Source organism: Trachypithecus francoisi, unplaced genomic scaffold (genome assembly GCF_009764315.1).
Source record: "Trachypithecus francoisi isolate TF-2019V2 unplaced genomic scaffold, Tfra_2.0 Lachesis_group9, whole genome shotgun sequence".
Classification (NCBI taxonomy): Eukaryota; Metazoa; Chordata; class Mammalia; order Primates; family Cercopithecidae; genus Trachypithecus; species Trachypithecus francoisi.
Window position 1 is genome coordinate 20,355,479 of NW_022681474.1, and position 19,858 is coordinate 20,375,336.

Consider the following 19,858-nt stretch of genomic DNA (forward strand, 5'->3'; position numbering starts at 1 on the left):
AGACAAAAAATCTCTCTGTCACCCAGGCTGGAGTGCAGTGGCATGATCTTGGTTCACTGCAACCTCTGCCTCTTGGGTTCAAGCGATTCTCCTGCCTCAGCCTCCCGCTACCTTATGTTTAAATTATTTTAAGAAATAGACACGGCCGGGCGCGGTGACTCAAACCTGTAATCCCAGCACTTTGGGAGGCCGAGACGGGCGGATCACGAGGTCAGGAGATCGAGATCATCCCGGCTAACACGGTGAAACCCCGTCTCTACTAAAAAATACAAAAATCTAGCCGGGCGAGGTGGCGGGCGCCTGTAGTCCCAGCTACTCGGGAGGCTGAGGCAGGAGAATGGCGTAAACCGGGAGGCGGAGCTTGCAGTGAGCTGAGATCCGGCCACAGCACTCCAGCCTGGGCGACAGAGCGAGACTCTGTCTCAAAAAAAAAAAAAAAAAAAAAGAAATAGACACATTGTGTTCTTTATGGCTTACATGCAAATGTTTATATTTGCCTGTGGCTTGTTACCTATCCATGATCTGACATTTAGAAACCGATGATCAGAGATAATAAAACAACAGCAAAAATAGACCACACTGGTTTCTAGCAGGGTATATTGGCTAAAAATCCTCATTTGGAATATATGCTATTAATACCAAGACTACATGTAGGCATGTGGAAATTACAAGTTTATTTGCATGTTGCAGTGTTGTCAAAAGTATCACTTCACGTTTTTTTAAAATTTCCTTTCACAAAGAAGAGCTTTATCTCTGAAAATTGGCAGGAGCAGTTAAATGATCTGGTGGCATTATTGGACTCTGAGCGTTTCTAGGCAATGTCAGTAAGAACTCCCTGAATTCAATAATTCAGCATTTATTCTCTGTTCTTATGGCTGTTGCCTGAAATCTTTCCCTTTTTAGCAAAGATTAAAATAAGTTAGTGAACCACAAGAAGGATGTAAGTTAGTCTTACAGTGATATTTCTAAATATCCATGATTTTCAGAAGTAAAATGCACAGGCCATCTTTGTTTTATTTTATTTTATTATTATACTTTAAGTTCTAGGGTACATGTGCATAACGTGCAGGTTTGTTACATATGTATACTTGTGCCATGTTGGTGTGCTGCACCCATCAACTCGTCAGCACCCATCAATTCATCATTTGTATCAGGTATAACTCCCAATGCAATCCCTCCCCCCTCCCCCCTCCCCATGATAGGCCCCAGTGTGTGATGTTCCCCTTCCCGAGTCCAAGTGATCTCATTGTTCAGTTCCCACCAATGAATGAGAACATGCGGTGTTTGGTTTTCTCTTCTTGTGATAGTTTGCTAAGAATGATGGTTTCCAGCTGCATCCATGTCCCTACAAAGGACGCAAACTCCTCCTTTTTTATGGCTGCATAGTATTCCATGGTGTATATGTGCCACATTTTCTTAATCCAGTCTGTCACTGATGGACATTTGGGTTGATTTCAAGTCTTTGCTATTGTGAATAGTGCCGCAATAAACATATGTGTGCATGTGTCTTTATAGCAGCATGATTTATACTCCTTTGGGTATATACCCAGTAGTGGGATGGCTGGGTCATATGGTACATCTAGTTCTAGATCCTTGAGGAATTGCCATACAGTTTTCCATAATGGTTGAACTAGTTTACAATCTCACCAACAGTGTAAAAGTGTTCCTATTTCTCCACATCCTCTCCAGCACCCATTGTTTCCTGACTTTTTAATGATTGCCATTCTAACTGGTGTGAGATGGTATCTCATTGTGGTTTTGATTTGCATTTCTCTGATGGCGAGTGATGATGAGCATTTTTTCATGTGTCTGTTGGCTGTATGAATGTCTTCTTTTGAGAAATGTCTGTTCATATCCTTTGCCCGCTTTTTGATGGGGTTGTTTGTTTTTTTCTTGTAAATTTGTTTGAGTTCTTTGTAGATTCTGGATATTAGCCCTTTGTCTGATGAGTAGATTGCAAAAATTTTCTCCCATTCTGTAGGTTGCCTATTCACTCTGATGGTAGTTTCTTTTGCTGTGCAGAAGCTCTTTAGTTTAATTAGATCCCATTTGTCAATTTTGGCTTTTGCTGCCGTTGCTTTTGGTGTTTTAGACATGAAGTCCTTGCCCATGCCTATGTCCTGAATGGTACTACCTAGGTTTTCTTCTAGGGTTTTTATGGTATTAGGTCTAACATTTAAGTCTCTAATCCATCTTGAATTAATTTTCATATAAGGAGTAAAGAAAGGATCCAGTTTCAGCTTTCTACTTATGGCTAGCCAATTTTCCCAGCACCATTTATTAAATAGAGAATCCTTTCCCCATTTCTTGTTTCTCTCAGGTTTGTCAAAGATCAGATGGCTGTAGATGTGTGGTATTATTTCTGAGGACTCTGTTCTGTTCCATTGGTCTATATCTCTGTTTTGGTACCAGTACCATGCTGTTTTGGTTACTGTAGCCTTGTAGTATAGTTTGAAGTCAGGTAGCGTGATGCCTCCAGCTTTGTCCTTTTGACTTAGGATTGTCTTGGCAATGCGGGCTCTTTTTTGGTTCCATATGAACTTCAAAGCCGTTTTTTCCAATTCTGTGAAGAAACTCATTGGTAGCTTGATGGGGATGGCATTGAATCTATAAATAACCTTGGGCAGTATGGCCATTTTTACAATATTGGTTCTTCCTATCCATGAGCATGGTATGTTCTTCCATTTGTTTGTGTCCTCTTTGATTTCACTGAGCAGTGGTTTGTAGTTCTCCTTGAAGAGGTCCTTTACATCCCTTGTAAGTTGGATTCCTGGGTATTTTATTCTCTTTGAAGCAATTGTGAATGGAAGTTCATTCCTGATTTGGCTCTCTGTTTGTCTGTTACTGGTGTATAAGAATGCTTGTGATTTTTGCACATTAATTTTGTATCCTGAGACTTTGCTGAAGTTGCTTATCAGCTTAAGGAGATTTTGGGCTGAGACGATGGGGTTTTCTAAATATACAATCATGTCATCTGCAAAAAGGGACAATTTGACTTCTTCTTTTCCTAACTGGATACCCTTGATTTCTTTCTCTTGCCTGATTGCCCTAGCCAGAACTTCCAAAACTATGTTGAATAGGAGTGGTGAGAGAGGGCATCCCTGTCTTGTGCCAGTTTTCAAAGGGAATTTTTCCAGTTTTTGCCCATTCAGTATGATATTGGCTGTGGGTCTGTCATAAATAGCTCTTATTTTTGAGGTACGTTCCATCAATACCGAATTTATTGAGCGTTTTTAGCATGAAGGGCTGTTGAATTTTGTCAAAAGCCTTTTCTGCATCTATTGAGATAATCATGTGGTTCTTGTCTTTGGTTCTGTTTATATGCTGGTTTACGCTTATTGATTTGCAAATGTTGAACCAGCCTTACATCCCAGGGATGAAACCCACTTGATCATGGTGGATAAGCTTTTTCATGTGCTGCTGGATCCAGTTTGCCAGTATTTTATTGAGGATTTTTGCATCGATGTTCAACAGGGATATTGGTCTAAAATTCTCTTTTTTTGTTGTGTCTCTGCCAGGCTTTGGTATCAGGAAGATGTTGGCCTCATAAAATGAGTTAGGGAGGATTCCCTCTTTTTCTATTGATCGGAATAGTTTCAGAAGGAATGGTACCAGCTCCTCCTTGTACCTCTGGTAGAATTCAGCTGTGAATCCATCTGGTCCTGGACTTTTTTTGGTGGGTAGGCTATTAATTATTGCCTCAATTTCAGAGCCTGCTGTTGGTCTATTCAGGGATTCAACTTCTTCCTGGTTTAGTCTTGGAAGAGTGTAAGTGTCCAGGAAATTACCCATTTCTTCTAGATTTTCTAGTTGATTTGCGTAGAGGTGTTTATTGTATTCTCTGATGGTAGTTTGTATTTCTGTGGGGTCAGTGGTGATATCCCCTTTATCATTTTTTATTGCGTCTATTGATTCTTCTCTCTTTTCTTCTTTATTAGTCTTGCTACGGTCTGTCAATTTTGTTGATCTTTTCAGAAAACCAACTCCTAGATTCATTGATTTTTTGGAGGGTTTTTGTGTCTCTATCTCCTTCAGTTCTGCTCTGATCTTAGTTATTTCTTGCCTTCTGCTAGCTTTTGAATGTGTTTGCTCTTGCCTCTCTAGTTCTTTTAATTGTGATGTTAGAGTGTCAATTTTAGATCTTTCCAGCTTTCTCTTGTGGACATTGAGTGCTATAAATTTCCCTCTACACACTGCTTTAAATGTGTCCCAGAGATTCTGGTATGTTGTATCTTTGTTCTCATTGGTTTCAAAGAACATCTTTATTTCTGCCTTCATTTCGTTATGTACCCAGTAGTCATTCAGGAGCAGGTTGTTCTGTTTCCATGTAGTTGAGCGGTTTTGATTGAGTTTCTTAGTCCTGAGTTCTAGTTTGATTGCACTGTGGTCTGAGAGACAGTTTGTTATAATTTCTGTTCTTTTACATTTGCTGAGGAGTGCTTTACTTCCAATTATGTGGTCAATTTTGGAATAAGTGCGATGTGGTGCTGAGAAGAATGTATATTCTATTGATTTGGGGTGGAGAGTTCTATAGATGTCTATTAGGTCCGCTTGGTGCAGAGATGAGTTCAATTCCTGGATATCCTTGTTAACTTTCTGTCTCGTTGATCTGTCTAATGTTGACAGCGGAGTGTTGAAGTCTCCCATTATTATTGTATGGGAGTCTAAGTCTCTTTGTAAGTCTCTGAGGACTTGCTTTATGAATCTGGGTGCTCCTGTATTGGGTGCATATTTATTTAGGAGAGTTAGCTCTTCCTGTTGAATTGATCCCTTTACCATTATGTAATGGCCTTCTTTGTCTCTTTTGATCTTTGATGGTTTAAAGTCTGTTTTATCAGAGACTAGGATTGCAACCCCTGCTTTTTTTTGTTCTCCATTTGCTTGGTAGATCTTCCTCCATCCCTTTATTTTGAGCCTATGTATGTCTCTGCATGTGAGATGGGTCTCCTGAATACAGCAGACTGATGGGTCTTGACTCTTTATTCAGTTTGCCAGTCTGTGTCTTTTAATTGGAGCATTTAGTTCATTTACATTTAAGGATAATATTGTTATGTGTGAACTTGATCCTGCCATTATGATATTAACTGGGTTTTTTGCTCGTTAGTTGATGCAGTTTCTTCCTAGCCTCGATGGGCTTTACATTTTGGCATGTTTTTGCAATGGCTGGTATTGGTTGTTCCTTTCCATGTTTAGTGCTTCCTTCAGGGTCTCTTGTAAGGCAGGCCTGGTGGTGACAAAATCTCTAAGCATTTGCTTATCTGTAAAGGATTTTCTTTCTCCTTCACTTATGAAACTTAGTTTGGCTGGATATGAAATTCTGGGTTTAAAATTCTTTTCTTTAAGAATGTTGAATATTGGCCCCCACTCTCTTCTGGCTTGTAGAGTTTCTGCCGAGAGGTCTGCTGTTAGTCTGATGGGCTTCCCTTTGTGGGTAACCCGACCTTTCTCTCTGGCTGCCCTTAAGATGTTTTCCTTCTTTTCAACTTTGGTGAATCTGGCAATTATGTGTCTTGGAGTTGCTCTTCTGGAGGAGTATCTTTGTGGCGTTCTCTGTATTTCCTGAATTTGAATGTTGGCCTGCCCTACTAGGTTGGGGAAGTTCTCCTGGATGATATCCTGAAGAGTGTTTTCCAGCTTGGTTCCATTTTCCCCCTCACTTTCCGGCACCCCAATCAGACGTAGATTTGGTCTTTTTACATAATCCCATACTTCTTGCAGGCTTTGTTCATTTCTTTTTCTTCTTTTTTCTTTTGGTTTCTCTTCTCGCTTCATTTCATTCATTTGATCCTCAGTCGCTGATACTCTTTCTTCCAGTTGATCGAGTCGGTTACTGAAACTTGTGCATTTGTCACGTATTTCTCATGTCATGGTTTTCATCTCTGTCATTTCGTTTATGACCTTCTCTGCATTAATTAGTCTAGCTATCAATTCTTCCACTCTTTTTTCAAGATTTTTAGTTTCTTTGCACTGGGTACGTAATTCCTCCTTTAGCTATGAGAAGTCTGATGGACTGAAGCCTTCTTCTCTCATCTCGTCAAAGTCATTCTCTGACCAGCTTTGATCCATTGCTGGCGATGAGCTGTGCTCCTTTACAGGGGGAGATGCGCTCTTATTTTTTGAATTTCCAGCTTTTCTGCCCTGCTTTTCCCCCATCTTTGTGGTTTTATCTGCCTCTGGTCTTTGATGATGGTAACGTACTGATGGGGTTTTGGTATAGGTGTTCTTCCTGTTTGATAGTTTTCCTTCTAACAGTCAGGACCCTCAGCTGTAGGTCTGTTGGAGATTGCTTGAGGTCCACTCCAGACCCTGTTTGCCTGGGTATCAGCAGCAGAGGTTGCAGAAGATAGAATATTGCTGAACAGCGAGTGTACCTGTCTGATTCTTCCTTTGGAAGCTTCCTCTCAGGGGTGTACTCCACCCTGTGAGGTGTGGGGCGTCAGACTGCCCCTAGTGGGGGATGCCTCCCAGTTAGGCTACTCAGGGGTCAGGGACCCACTTGAGCAGGCAGTCTGTCCCTTCTCAGATCTCAACCTCCGTGTTGGGAGATCCACTGCTCTCTTCAAAGCTGTCAGACAGAGTCATTTGCATCTGCAGAGGTTTCTGCTGCTTTTTTTGTTGTTGTTGTTTAGCTGTGCCCTGTCCCCAGAGGTGGAGTCTACAGAGACAGGCAGGTGTCCTTGAGCTGCTGTGAGCTCCACCCAGTTCAAGCTTCCCAGTGGCTTTGTTTACCTACTTAAGCCTCAGCAATGGCGGGCACCCCTCCCCCAGCCTCGCTGCTGCCTTGCGGTTAGATCGCAGACTGCTGTGGTAGCAATGAGGGAGGCTCCGTGGCCGTGGGACCCTCCCGGCCAGGTTTGGGTATAATCTCCTGGTGTGCCCGTTTGCTTAAAGCGCAGTATTTGGATGGAAGTTACCCGATTTTCCAGGTGTTGTGTGTCTCAGTTCCCCTGGCTAGGAAAAGGGATTCCCTTCCCCCTTGCGCTTCCCAGGTGAGGCGATGCCTCGCCCTGCTTCAGCTCTCGCTGGTCGGGCTGCAGCAGCTGACCAGCACCGATTGTCCAGCACTCCCTAGTGAGATGACCCCAGTACCTCAGTTGACGATGCAGAAATCACCGGTCTTCTGTGTCGCTCACGCTGGGAGTTGGAGACTGGAGCTGTTCCTATTTGGCCATCTTGCTCCGCCCCCCCTCCACGCCATCTTTGAAACACAGTAAATGGAGCTATATTCTAGATGTTAATTTGGGCTCTATCTGCTATTTACTGAAGTTATTTATATCACAGTGTGGGATATGATATGAATCAATTCGTACTCCCCAAATAAGATGGCAAACCACATTATAATGCAATCTCCCTTGTAGTCTTAGGCCGTGTAACAGTTAGAAACCAGGAAGTATCCTCTTTCTATTTTTATTAAGCACAATTATTAGAATTATGCATTCAGGCCAGGTGCAGTGGCTCACGCCTATAATCCCAGTACTTTGGGAGGCTGAGGCGTGTGGATTACCGTAGGTCAGGAGTTCAAGACTAGCCTGACCAACATGGTGAAACCCCATCTCTACTAAAAATACAGCAAAATGAGGCAGGCATGGTGGCATGTGCCTCAGGAGGCTGAGACAGGAGAATGGTGTGAACCTGGGAGGCGGAGCTTGCAGTGAGATTGCGCCACTACACTCCAGCCTGGGTGACAGAGCAGGACTCTGTCAAAAAAAAAAAAAACATTATGCATTTAGTTCTAACAGTAACAATAACTACTACTTACACCTGTCACACAATATATATGCAACCGAATAATTAATGGAAGTTTAGACTATGACAATTGATTAATGACTATTCTTATCAAATGGTCTACCTAGGCAGATTACTACCAAAATAAGTACTATGCTCAAAATACTTTTTCTGCTTGTGAGTCATTCAACTCTACAATTGAGTTATACTAACATGCAGTTTAGATTTTTCAGAACAGAAATTCTGTCCATTAAAAAGCTGAACCCAATTATGATCAAAATTATTTCATTGGCTCTCTCCTGACCAGTTAATACATATTATACAATAGAATTCCACGAAGATGGAAGCTTCTCTTTATCTTGTTCAACATCTAACTGGCCTAGTGCTGAAAGTTATCTTGCAGGAAGATGAAAACATTGAGTACTTATTGCAAAGCTAACTTTGGGGCCAGAAATGTTGGTCGTGGTTCTATTGAAGTCACCGTGGGGAGTGAATGGGGTGCTTCAGGGAAGTCGTTAGCACCCACCAGAAAGGGAAACAAAACAATCACACAATGACAGAAAGCACACTGCCCTAGACTGACACAGAAAGTCTAACTCACATAAACAGCTTTGCGAAATAGACTCCATTTTAATGACATTCCCCTGGGAAGTTTGTCTTGGTCCACTTGGTCTGCTACAACAAACTACCATAAACTGGATGGCTTCTAAACAACAAAAGTTTCTTTCTCGTGGTCCTGGAGCCTAGAAGTCCAAGATCAAGGTGCAAGACAAGAGCCAACTTTCTGGTTGTAGATGGCGCCTTCCTACAGCGGGAAGTGGCAGAAGGGGCAAGGGAACTCCTTGGCATCTCTTTTATAAGGGTATTCATTCCATTCCAAAGGCCCTACCTCCTAATACCACACACTAGGGGAATAAGTTTAAACGTATGAATTTTGGGGAGACACAAACGTTTAGTCTATAGCAAGGTTCTTAAATTATTTTGAAATGCATTACAAAAGACAGACCGGAAGGTCATCAGTGGTATCTGGGGAGGTTACAACATGGTTTTTACTTTCTTCTTTAGGCATAACTGCATAAGATGTTAAAATAAGGAATGCCAGCATGTAATGTATCTCATTAGACCAGTTAGCAAAACAGTGACCATACGTTCGAGTGTGTTGGTTATCACACTTAAATCTCTAGTCCTGACTTTTGCTGAAACAAAATGATGGTATTTCATTAGATGGAATATAAGAACGTCAAGGGTAGGTGGGAAAGCTGGTTGGTTTTGAAGGATTTGGTGAAATAGGTAATGCTCTGTTAATGCTTCTTCTGTGTTTATTTGGTTCTTTAGGGAAAGTCGTTAGTTTGTTAGCAATCATGATTCTGGTTGGGGACAGCCTGCATAATTTTGCAGATGGTCTGGCCATAGGAGCAGCCTTCTCCTCGTCATCCGAGTCAGGAGTGACCACCACGATTGCTATCTTGTGTCATGAAATCCCACACGAAATGGGTAAGTTCAGCAATGGAATGACTGTTTCTGGCTTGTTGAGAAAGAAATAACATCTTTCCAGCTATGGTTTACTAGGATTCTTTTTCTCACCTAGGATTGAAAGATGAATTCTTTCCTTTTATAATTTATTTAAACCATAAGAAGAGGAGGAGTAGAAAAATAACTCGCGTACCTCGGAATAAAATCCAGTTAAACTCCTTTATGATGTTTCCCAGGGCCAGAAATGACTCTATTTGGATTCCAGAGAATTCCATATGGGAGAGAGTCATTCAGAGAAATACTTTAAAGAATTTTGACAAGGACTTTAAAATCTACATATTAAGTGTGAGAAAAATATTAGGAGGGAAACTTTATCCATCATATCAGCAAACGGGCCAGTAAGATAAAATCACATTTAAATTAAAACCGGCCAGGCATGGTGGCTCACACCTGTAATCCCAGCACTTTGGGATGCCAAGGCAAGTGCATCACCTGAGGACAGGAGTTCGAGACCAGCCTGACCAACAGGGTAAAAGGCATCTTCCGTTAAATGATAATTATATTTTCCTTTCCTATTAAACTTCAGGAGACTTTGCTGTGCTCTTAAGCTCTGGACTTTCTATGAAGACTGCCATCCTGATGAATTTTATAAGTTCCCTAACTGCCTTCATAGGATTATACATTATACTAAAAACAAAAAATTAGCCAGGTGTGGTGGCCCAGGCCTGTAACCCCAGCTATTTGGGAGGCTGAAGTGAGAGAATTGCTTGAACTCAGGAGGTGGAGTTTTCAGTGAGCTGAGATTGTGCCATTGCACTCCAGTCCAGGCAACAGCGTGAGACTCCATCTCAAAAACAAAAACAAAAAACCAAACCATGGTTTCATCAACCTGACTTATACAAAATGTTTAAAGCCAAGCCTAGCATTGAAATGACAGGTGTGTGGTGCAGATGCTCATAAATCTTTTTTTCTGGATAATCTTAGTTGCCCTGTAACTTTTTTTTTTCTTTTAATTTTTGTGGGTCCATAGTGGTTGCATGTATTAATAGAGTACGTGAGATGTTTTGATCCAGGTATGTAATGCATAAGAATCATACCATGCAAAATTGGGTATCCATTCCCTCAAGCATTTATCGTTTGTGTTACAAGCTATCCAATTTTACTCTTTCAGTTATTTTTAAATGTACAAATTAAATGATTATTGACCATAGTCACCCTGTTGTGCTATCAAATACTAGGTCTTATTCATTCTTTCTAATTTTTTTTTGTAGTGATTAACCATCTTTACCTCACCTCCACCTTCCCCTATCACCCCACTACCCTTCCCAGCCTCTGGTAACCTTCTTCTATTCTCTAACTCCATGAATTCAATTGTTTTGACTTTTAGGTCCCACAAATAAGTGAGAACAATATAGCCCTGTTCTTTGCCTCCCAGGACACAAGATGGGTTAGAACAGACATTTCTGAAACAGACCCAGAAATAGTAGAGGCTGGTCTGGCATAGGCTCCCAAGGGAGAGGGCTCTTCACAGTCTCTCTGCTTCCACTTTTGCACCTACGTTACCCCTAGGAAACTCTTGCCCTATTGTGCTTGGAGTCCGTTGCTCAGAGTCCTGACACTGACTCATTATTGACCTATCCTTCTTGGAGCAGTTTATCCAAGGTCCTTCCTGGGCACATTAAAATGCACCTGGTCTGGAAGCCATCCCCTATCTATGGTCCTGAGTTTTGCTACTACAACAGTGATGTAGCCCCCAATCCTCAACCCAAAACCACAGGGCGGTGTGACAGTCTGCAGCAGGCCAGCAGAGATGTTTCAAGCCCAGTTCGTGGGAACAGTTATGCAATGGAATTAGAAAGCTGGGTCCCCAAGCTGTCTCTTTATTGAATTTTAGTCTCAATCCCCCAAACTAAGAAGTAGATGCTCTCAGATTTACTAACAGATCAATCTTCTCTTGGAGGGAAGGCATGGAGACAATGAGATGATTTTCCTATAATCATTTTCTAAAGGGAAAAATTTGTCTCCTAACCAACTTCTGCAGTGCTTTAAAAATCTCATATTAAGTAGTTTTCTCTCCCCACAGCAGTTTCTGCATAAGTAAATAATAAAAGCACATATGATTTCACCTGGCAAATTTCCAGGCCCAAAGATTTAGAAACCCTGGAACAGCGAGTGGCTACTTTGCATTTATCTAAGTTGGAAATGTCACAGGATATCAAGAACTCAAGAATATGTCACAGACCTCTTGTATATACAATCTTTAGGAGCAGCCAAAGGAATAGAACTCTTGAAATGCAACTTCCTGACAGTACGATGAATGGGCTACAAATTCTAGAGAAATATAGAAAAGCATTTTATTTACTGATCACTCAACTCTACCTATAAAATTGGTTCCAGTGCTGACATTTGAAATAGCTAATAGTGCGTTACTTTAGCAAAGGCATCTTCCGTTAAATGATAATTATATTTTCCTTTCCTCTTAAACTTCAGGAGACTTTGCTGTGCTTTTAAGCTCTGGACTTTCTATGAAGACCGCCATCCTGATGAATTTTGTAAGTTCCCTAACTGCCTTCATAGGATTATACATTGGCCTTTCCGTGTCAGCTGATCCATGCGTTCAAGACTGGATCTTCACAGTCACTGCTGGGATGTTCTTATATTTATCCTTGGTTGAAATGGTAAGCTTGGTGGCTTTTCTATTTGGGTTTTCTAAACACTGAAAATGTAAAACAGAGAAAAAAAACCCAGTAAAAATGGAAGGATAAATGAGTAGAAGAGAAGAATTTATAAAACAGTATAAACTATTAAGGAAATATTCTTTGCACTCCCAGAAAGTGCATTCTAGGCGGAAAGAATGTAATTTGAGGTACAGAAAATATTGACATTTTCTGTAGAGTTAAAGTGACAGGTGTGTGATAGCAGTTGCATGTAAAACTTTTTTCTTTTAGTGAATTTAAGTGGAAAGAATGAAATGTTCGTAATCTTCAAAAAGTAATCATCAGCTCTTTTGATTCCAGCTTTGTATCTATATATGATGCCTATATTTCCAGTTGAAAAATGAAAAGTTCTGTCAATCAGCCAGTTACTTTATTTTTACAATGTGCAAGTTCTGTTAAATAGCTATTTTATTTATACAATGGAAAATAATTCAACTGAATTTGTCATTGAATTAAATCACTGACTTAATTAACCAAATGTATTTTTAAAAATAATGATTACATCTTTTAAGTTTTAATTGCCAAGGGGCCTTTGCACTGATGAAATGGGAAAGAAAGTTTTTTATAGTATTTGGTCTCTAAAATTGCAACGTATGTTTCCTATAGAGCTCCTTGTTGACCCTAATGATAACTCAGTCATTGATTTTCTTTCTGTATCACATGGTGAGGGAATTGAACCTGGGAAATTTCACATTGTCTTGCTTCTTAAATTCTGGTCTCCATAAGATAAAAGTATTTTTGAAAGTCACTCTCTATTGGGCTTGTTTACAACTTAAAAAATATCTTAAGGTAAAATCATATCGATTATCCCTTCTCATGGGTTGGAATATGGCAAATAAAAAAAAAATGAAATAAAATAACCAAAGAAGGATTTAAGGCTGAAGTCAAGCTGAATAAAAGTCAGATATGTTATTACCTGTGTCCCAGAGAAGAAAAAGTAAATTAATCTTGAAGGCAATATGTGGAAACGATTCATTGAGATGGACTACTAATGATGCAGAATCCAACCATTGTCCTGGAAGTAAAAGAAACGTTTCATAAGGAAAAAAATATAGGAGGCAGAAACCTGTGCTGATACAACCAAAATAGCAGTGCGTTGTTGAAGTAAGTCTTAATAAGGGGATTCTCAGAGTAAACCTTGCCATTTTTAAACCCCACTCTAAGGCGCCTGAGTTTCCAGTGGTTTTTCTTAACTCGTATGAGATGCATGCAGATGAGGTAAACACCAAATGTCCTTCCATATTTAGAAATGTTCTTATATATTATTTGTGATGCTCTGAGCACATTCTAATTTTGATAATAAGGTGAAAAGTGGAGCAAATTTTGACCCAGCAATCCCATTACTGGATATATATCCAAAGGAATAGAAATCATTCTATTATAAAGATATATGCAGCACTATATACAATAGCAAATACATGGAATCAACCCAAATGCCCAGCAGTGATGGACTAGATAAAGCAAATGTGATACATATGCACCATGGAATAATATGCAGTCATAAGAAGGAATGGGATCATGTCCTTTGCAGGGACATGGATGAAGCTAGCAGCCATTATCCCCAGCAAACTAGTGCAGGAAGAGAAAACCAAACACTGCATGTTCTCACTTATAAGTGGGAGCTGAACAATGAGAACCTGTGGACACAGGGACAGGAACAACACACACTGGGGCCTGTCGGGGGAGGGTAGAGGTGGGGAGAGCATTAGGGTAAAGAGCTAATGCATGCCGGGCTTCATACCTAGGTGATGGGTTGATAGGTGCAGCAAACCACTATGGCACACGTTTACCTATGTAACAAACCTACATATGTACCCAGGAACTTAAAAAAAATAAAATAAAGCGGAGCAAATTTTACCCCTTTTTCTGAACCTATCCCCCAACCTGAGGTCAATGTTATGGAATCCTGCGATTCTTTCAACTTGAGCAATCTGTATTTACAGTTTTTTTGTGACTTTGAAACCACAGTCACTCACCATTTAATGATGTGAGCTATCCTTTGTTTAAACTATACGCTCTTGAAGGTAATGTGTGGAACACATCAGTCCTCAGATTCGCTCTTGAGCTTCCTAATTTTCAACTTTCGATTTCTAATTTCTCTTTACGGCTCAGTTCAGGGCAATTGCTGGATTCTTTTGAAGTTTACTCTGTTTTTCACACAGACTGGTTCTCTCTTTGAGTAGATGAATGTCGATGTCTGTAGTCGATTTGTTTTCTTTGCTTTTGTCTACTCTCCCAGAATTGACCTGGGAAGGTTATCAAGAGTCATTTGTCATGCAGAACCCTAAGCTAAATATGTCATTTTCCTTTCAATGTTCCTGCTCCTTTTCTTGTAAGGGTAAGCAATTGCTTATAAGAAAGCAATGTGACTGATATCCTGTGAGATTCCAACTGGCATAAATCTTGACCCTATTGCAAATAACTATTAGCCGAGGAAAAACCAGCATCCTGGCAGAAAGACAGGAAAAAAAATACTTGTGAGTTTCCCGGGGCTACTTCCTATCATCCAGGTCGCTTGCTCTCACGGCCTTCAGAGCAACTTCTAAACAAACGCAGCGCTTTCACATAGCAATAAGTTTAACTGTTACTGTTCTCTGGGGCCATGCCAAAGAAAATAGTCGGTCATTTAAAGGGAAGAAAACAAGGTTGCAAAGACTCTGTGAACAGCAAATAAAATAAATGCAGCAACTAAAGGGTAAAGCGGAATACTAGATAGAATATACTAGTTAATTGCTAAATCCTGGATATTAACCAGGCACCTTCTGAACAAGGTTAATGTCAAAAGACTAGCTAGATCTTTGTTTGTTTGTTTGAAAGAAATTGGGTGTGTTATTTCAAAGCCCCCAGAGAACAAGAACTAGAGACATAAATGAGGCCATTAGCAATGAGGTCAGTAAAGAAGAAAGTCCTCTCCAGGGAAAAGTGCCAGCCTTAATTCTCCAAAGTAAAATTGGTTTATTCAAGCACACTAACTCCAAATTGCATTGAAGCATGTCTAAAGGAAGTTAAGAATGAATGCCGCTCTGGGTGGCCAGAGGAAATTAATGCTCTGTTATGAAGATCAGTGTCCTAGACTGGGTTTCCTTCAAAGCAGCTGGGAAGACAAAGGACAGGGTGAAAGCAATTCATCTGGGAGGTGATCCCAGGGAGCAGAAGTGAAGGGCCGGCGAACTGAAACAGAGAAGGAAGAAAAGTCAATACCATCTGTGTTTTTATTAAGTTGACCAGGACTATGGGAACACGATCACACAGGACCTTCTCATGAGGCTCAAGAAATATATCTCAGAATAGTTTACCTGGGAAAGGAAGAGGCTTTATGTGCAGGCTCTTGTCCCTGTGTTCAACACTGGCCCCGCCAGCATTACCTCCCCATCTCCACTTCCAGGATATACACACTTGAGTACTAAGAGCATTCCCGTAAAGGGGCTCAAGCCATCACATCAAAGAAGCCCAGGGCAGGAGAAAGAGGAATACAGTGTGGACCAGAAGCAAGACTCTGCAAAACCAATCAACACCTCCTTGGAATGGGTCTCTGCAGCAGTGATTGGGGTCAGAGATGGGAATGAGTGCATCTGAAATAGCACACGTGTGATGTCTATCAATGGTTGACTCCCTCCACTCCTCAAATGCCCTCCTTTCCTCTTAACACCCATCTCTCCCCAAGTCCCTTGGTGGTGATAGCCAGCCAAAATACCACAAAGACTTAATACAAAATAATAAGTAGGAGAAGCTGCAAACCCTGCTGGCCCTGAGGCCATAGTTGATATTCATCATCTCTGCTCTCCAGCATCCAATCCTGATCCTCCAGAGCTCCAAGCAGCACTTGCTTGGGTTGATCTACATTGTTCTCCTGGGAGGGTCAACTTAGGTCTTCACTGAAGGGTCTGAATGTTCACTGCTTTGTCCTTGTTAGGCTGTGTATCCTCTAGTTGCCTGGTGACCATTGTTACCAGGCATCAAGAAGCACCAAGAGATGCTCCAAGAAATCTGAATTTCTAGCTGTGTTCCTTCTCTTCTCACCATGCAGCAGCACCCCTAACTCCTCAAGGTAATTGTTACAGGAAAGGGGTCCTAATCCAGACCCCAAGAGAGGGTTCTTGAATCTTGTGCAAGAAAGAATTGAGGGAGAGTCCACGGTGCAAAGAAAAAGCATGTTTATGAAGAAAGTAAAGGGATAAAAGAATGGCTACTCCATAGAGTAGCCCCAAGGGATGCTGGTTGCCCATTTTCATGGTTATTTCTTGATGATATGCCAAACTAGGGGTGGATTATTCATGCCTCCCCTTTTTCGACCATCTGGGGCAACGTCCTGACATTGACATAGCATTTGTAAGCTGTTAAGGCACTGACGGGAGGATAGAAGTGAGGACGACCAGAAGTTACTCTCATCGCCATCTCGGTTTTAGTGGGATTTTGCTGGCTTCCTTACTGCTACTTGTTTTGTCAGCAAGGTCTTTATGACCTGTATCTTGTGCTGACCTCCTATCTCATCCTGTAATGTAGAATGCCTTAACTGTCTGGGAATGCAGCCCAGCAGGTCTCAGCCTCATTTTACCCAGCTCCTATTCAAGATGGGTTGCTCTTGCTCACATGCATCTGACATAATTACTAACAATTGCTCTTACCATTAGAGTAACTTTCTTCACTGTCCGTTGATCCATTAATATAGGGAGCCCCAAATGAGCACATGGTAGTGATAGTTTCAAGTTCACTGGAAACTTTATTGCCGGAGTTCTCAACCCCTGGTCCCGTTAGGAACCAGGCCGCACAGTAGGAGGTGAGCAGCAGGTGAGCAAACAAACCTTCATCCGTACTTACGGCCGCTCTGCATTGCTCACCTGAGCTCTGCCTCCTGTCAGATCAGCGGGGGCATTAGGTTCTCACAGGAGCATGAACCTTGTAAACTGCGCATGTGACGGATCTAGTTTGCACACTACTTATGAGAATCTAATGCCTGATGATTGGTCACTGTCTCCCATCAACCCCAGATAGGGCCGACTAGTTGCAGGAAAACAAGTTCAGGGCCCCCATTGATTCTACATTATGGTGAATTGCATAATTATTTCGCTATATATTACCATGTAATAATAATATAAATAAAGTACACAACCAATATAATGTGCAATATAATGTGAAACCATCCCCCTCACCTCCGACCCTCAGTCTACGGAAAAATTGTCTTCCATGAAACCAGTCCCTGGGACCAAAAAGGTTGTGGACCACCACTTTCTTGTATTCCCTGGTGCATTCTCCCCAGGAACAGGGATCTGTGGTCTGACAGTACCTAAGTTTACAGGAACAGGGAGCATAAATACCCCAAGAGAAAAAAACTAGCAATACCTATCTATCAATTGCTTTATAATTTTGTATTGTTTCTGCCCTAATCTCCGTTATTTCCTTCCTTCTTACTTTGCATTTAATTTTCTCTTTAACTTTCTTGCAGCTATGTAAGAGCATCTCATTTTGTCTGAGAGCTGAACGTTCCTTCTAAGAAAATTCTCAGAATTGGAAATCTACAGGATTTCTTAAATCCAGCTTCTCTAAAGTTTATAAAAATGGCGCAACTAGAAAAAAAAGCCCTCAAAGTATTGTTTTTTTCCAGCACTTTGGATAAGAGAGACTATATTTTTAGCTAATAAAATTTGTTATTTAAAGTGTAAATTAGTTAATTAAAAAAAGAAAAAACAAATGGGTATGTCAAGGGAAGTTGGATCTGAAGCAAAGTTTCAAACCTTTAGGCATTTTTCTTAAGGTTTTTAGATCCTGCCAAAATGGTGTTTCCATAGCAACAGGACTATAGAAACCTCAAGGGACTGTCACTGTAGATGTAACCAGAGATGTCCCTGCAATGGGGGGAGCTGGACAACTGCCCAGGAATTTAGTACACTGATAGAACCCAGGCTGGTGGAGGAGCTGTAACTTAGGGAGGGAGCTAATGGGGAAGGAAGTACCTGTCCAATTCATGCCAAAACAAAATAAAACAAAACCCAGGTACCCCCTCCAGGTGTATCCGAGGCAAATGAGTTGGAATAGGGGAAATACCCAATTTCAAACCCACTTCCCCCATCAACCTCCCTCACCATATAGGGTTCTAGATCTCTTCCTCCAACCCTCACGTTTTTTGGATACTCTTTTAAAACTTCATTTCCTCTCCAAGACTATCCCTTATGTTTCTTCAACCTTATTTTACTTATCTAATAACTGTGTGGGTGGGGGGTTGGGGAGCCAGGAACCTCAAGAATAAAAAGCAGTCACTTAGAGCGACTTACTTATCTTCCCTCTTGTGAGAAGTGCCTCCCAGAAGTAATATCACAGCCAGACTTTTGCCTGGAGCACTTATAATTTCCAGATAATTTTCCTTATGTGAAAGGCAGGATAGAAAGTATTTTGAATATGAATTTAAGATCCTCTACCTTTAAAACATATCCAAAAATGCAAAAATCAAACCTGAGTATTAAATCCGGTCAATAAATAGGATTATCAGTCTAGTTAATCCTCTCTACACTTATTGTAGGTTAGTAAATGTAGCAGCTTCAAGAACATGAATTGGGTAAAAACAAAAAAACATTAACTGAGTGACAAACATCCACCTTTCTAGCCAGGCTTCTCCTCTCTTCTTCATCATATGAGTATAAAATTAAACTAAACTAGAATCCTAGACTTTTAGAATATTGATCCCATTCCCCCCTCCCAATTTCTCTTTCTTTTTCTTGTAATTTATTGAGTTTGAATGAGTCTTTATCAAGGAAATCTAGACTCCAAGGCAATTCAGTCAAAGATCTACAATCACCAAGGTGGGTCTGGTAAATGAATCCTTTCTCCATCCAAAGGATGAGTAAGTCTTCCTTTCTTTGAAGTTTGGCAATACCTAACTGTAATTCTGTTAAACATCCACCCACAGGAAGAGAGTTTGTTTGAAAAAGACATATGAAGTAACCTTGATATACGTATTTGTTTTCAACAAATATTGTAGTTGAACTCAGTGAGTTCCATTGGCATCATTTTAAATATCCTCTGACTGAGAAAGAAATAACAAGTATTCAAAACTCATTTCAGGCAGCAAAATTAATGTAATTTAACATTCACAATTATTTCTTAACAAAAGCAAGAAGGGTGAATCATTCTTACCAACAATTTTGAAAGACTTCTCTTTCTGTAAAAATCAGTCAAACCCCACACTTAGAAATTTTCTACTGAGAAAATGAGTAATTAAGCCAACTTTGGTGAAGGCTGAATTCTCCCTGTAATTAAAAGAAATTGACCATCAGAAATGTTGGTATTTTTCTACTCCTCATTCCTCTTTTCTTCTAACTAATTTCTCAGATCATGCACACACATACACACAGATCTTCCGAAGCAGTTATTTTAAAAATGCAGTTGGCCCTAGAACAACATAGGTTTGAACTGCATGGGTTCACTTACACTCAGATTTTCTTCCGCCTCTACCACCCCTGAGACAGCAAGACCAACCCTTCCTCTTTCTCCTCCTCCTCCTCCTCAGTCCCCTCAATGTGAAGATGAGGATGAAGACCTATATGATTATCCACTTCTGCTTAATGAATAGTAAATGTATTTTCTCTTCTTTATGATTTTCTTTCCTTTTCATTTCATTTTGTTTCTCTTTTCTTTCTTCTTTTCTTTCCCAAAACAAAATAATACAAAGCCCAAGTGCCCCCTCCAGGTATTTCCTTCCTTCCTTCCTTCCTTCCTTCCTTCCTTTGTTTTTTTGAGACAGTCTCAATCTGTCACTCAGGCTGGAGTGCAATGATGCGATCTCGGCTTACTGCAGCCTCTGTCTCCCAGGTTCAAACAATTATCCTGCCTCAGCCTCTGGAATAGCTGGGATTGCAAGCGTGTGCCCCCATGCCCACTGATTTTTATGTTTTTAGTAGAGACGGGGTTTTGCCATGTTGGCCAGGCTGGTCTGGAACTCCTGGCCTCAA

At 40.8% G+C, this 19,858-nt stretch overlaps 1 protein-coding gene and 1 long non-coding RNA gene across 2 annotated transcripts in view; one reads left to right on the plus strand and one right to left on the minus strand.

Moving 5' to 3' along the window:
• Positions 1–19,858, plus strand: part of SLC39A12 (solute carrier family 39 member 12) — a 91,958-nt gene that overhangs the window by 45,620 nt on the left and 26,480 nt on the right. The window contains exons 10-11 of the mRNA XM_033209164.1: positions 9,061–9,219; positions 11,689–11,876. Coding sequence (XP_033065055.1) covers positions 9,061–9,219; positions 11,689–11,876 — 347 coding nt within the window. The remainder of the gene's footprint in view (positions 1–9,060; positions 9,220–11,688; positions 11,877–19,858) is intronic.
• LOC117082461 lies at positions 10,308–19,064 on the minus strand. Its single transcript, XR_004436619.1, has 5 exons — positions 19,044–19,064; positions 18,185–18,273; positions 17,066–17,199; positions 12,832–12,930; positions 10,308–11,914 (listed from the first exon to the last, which is right to left on the minus strand). It is a non-coding gene; the product is annotated as an uncharacterized LOC117082461 (long non-coding RNA).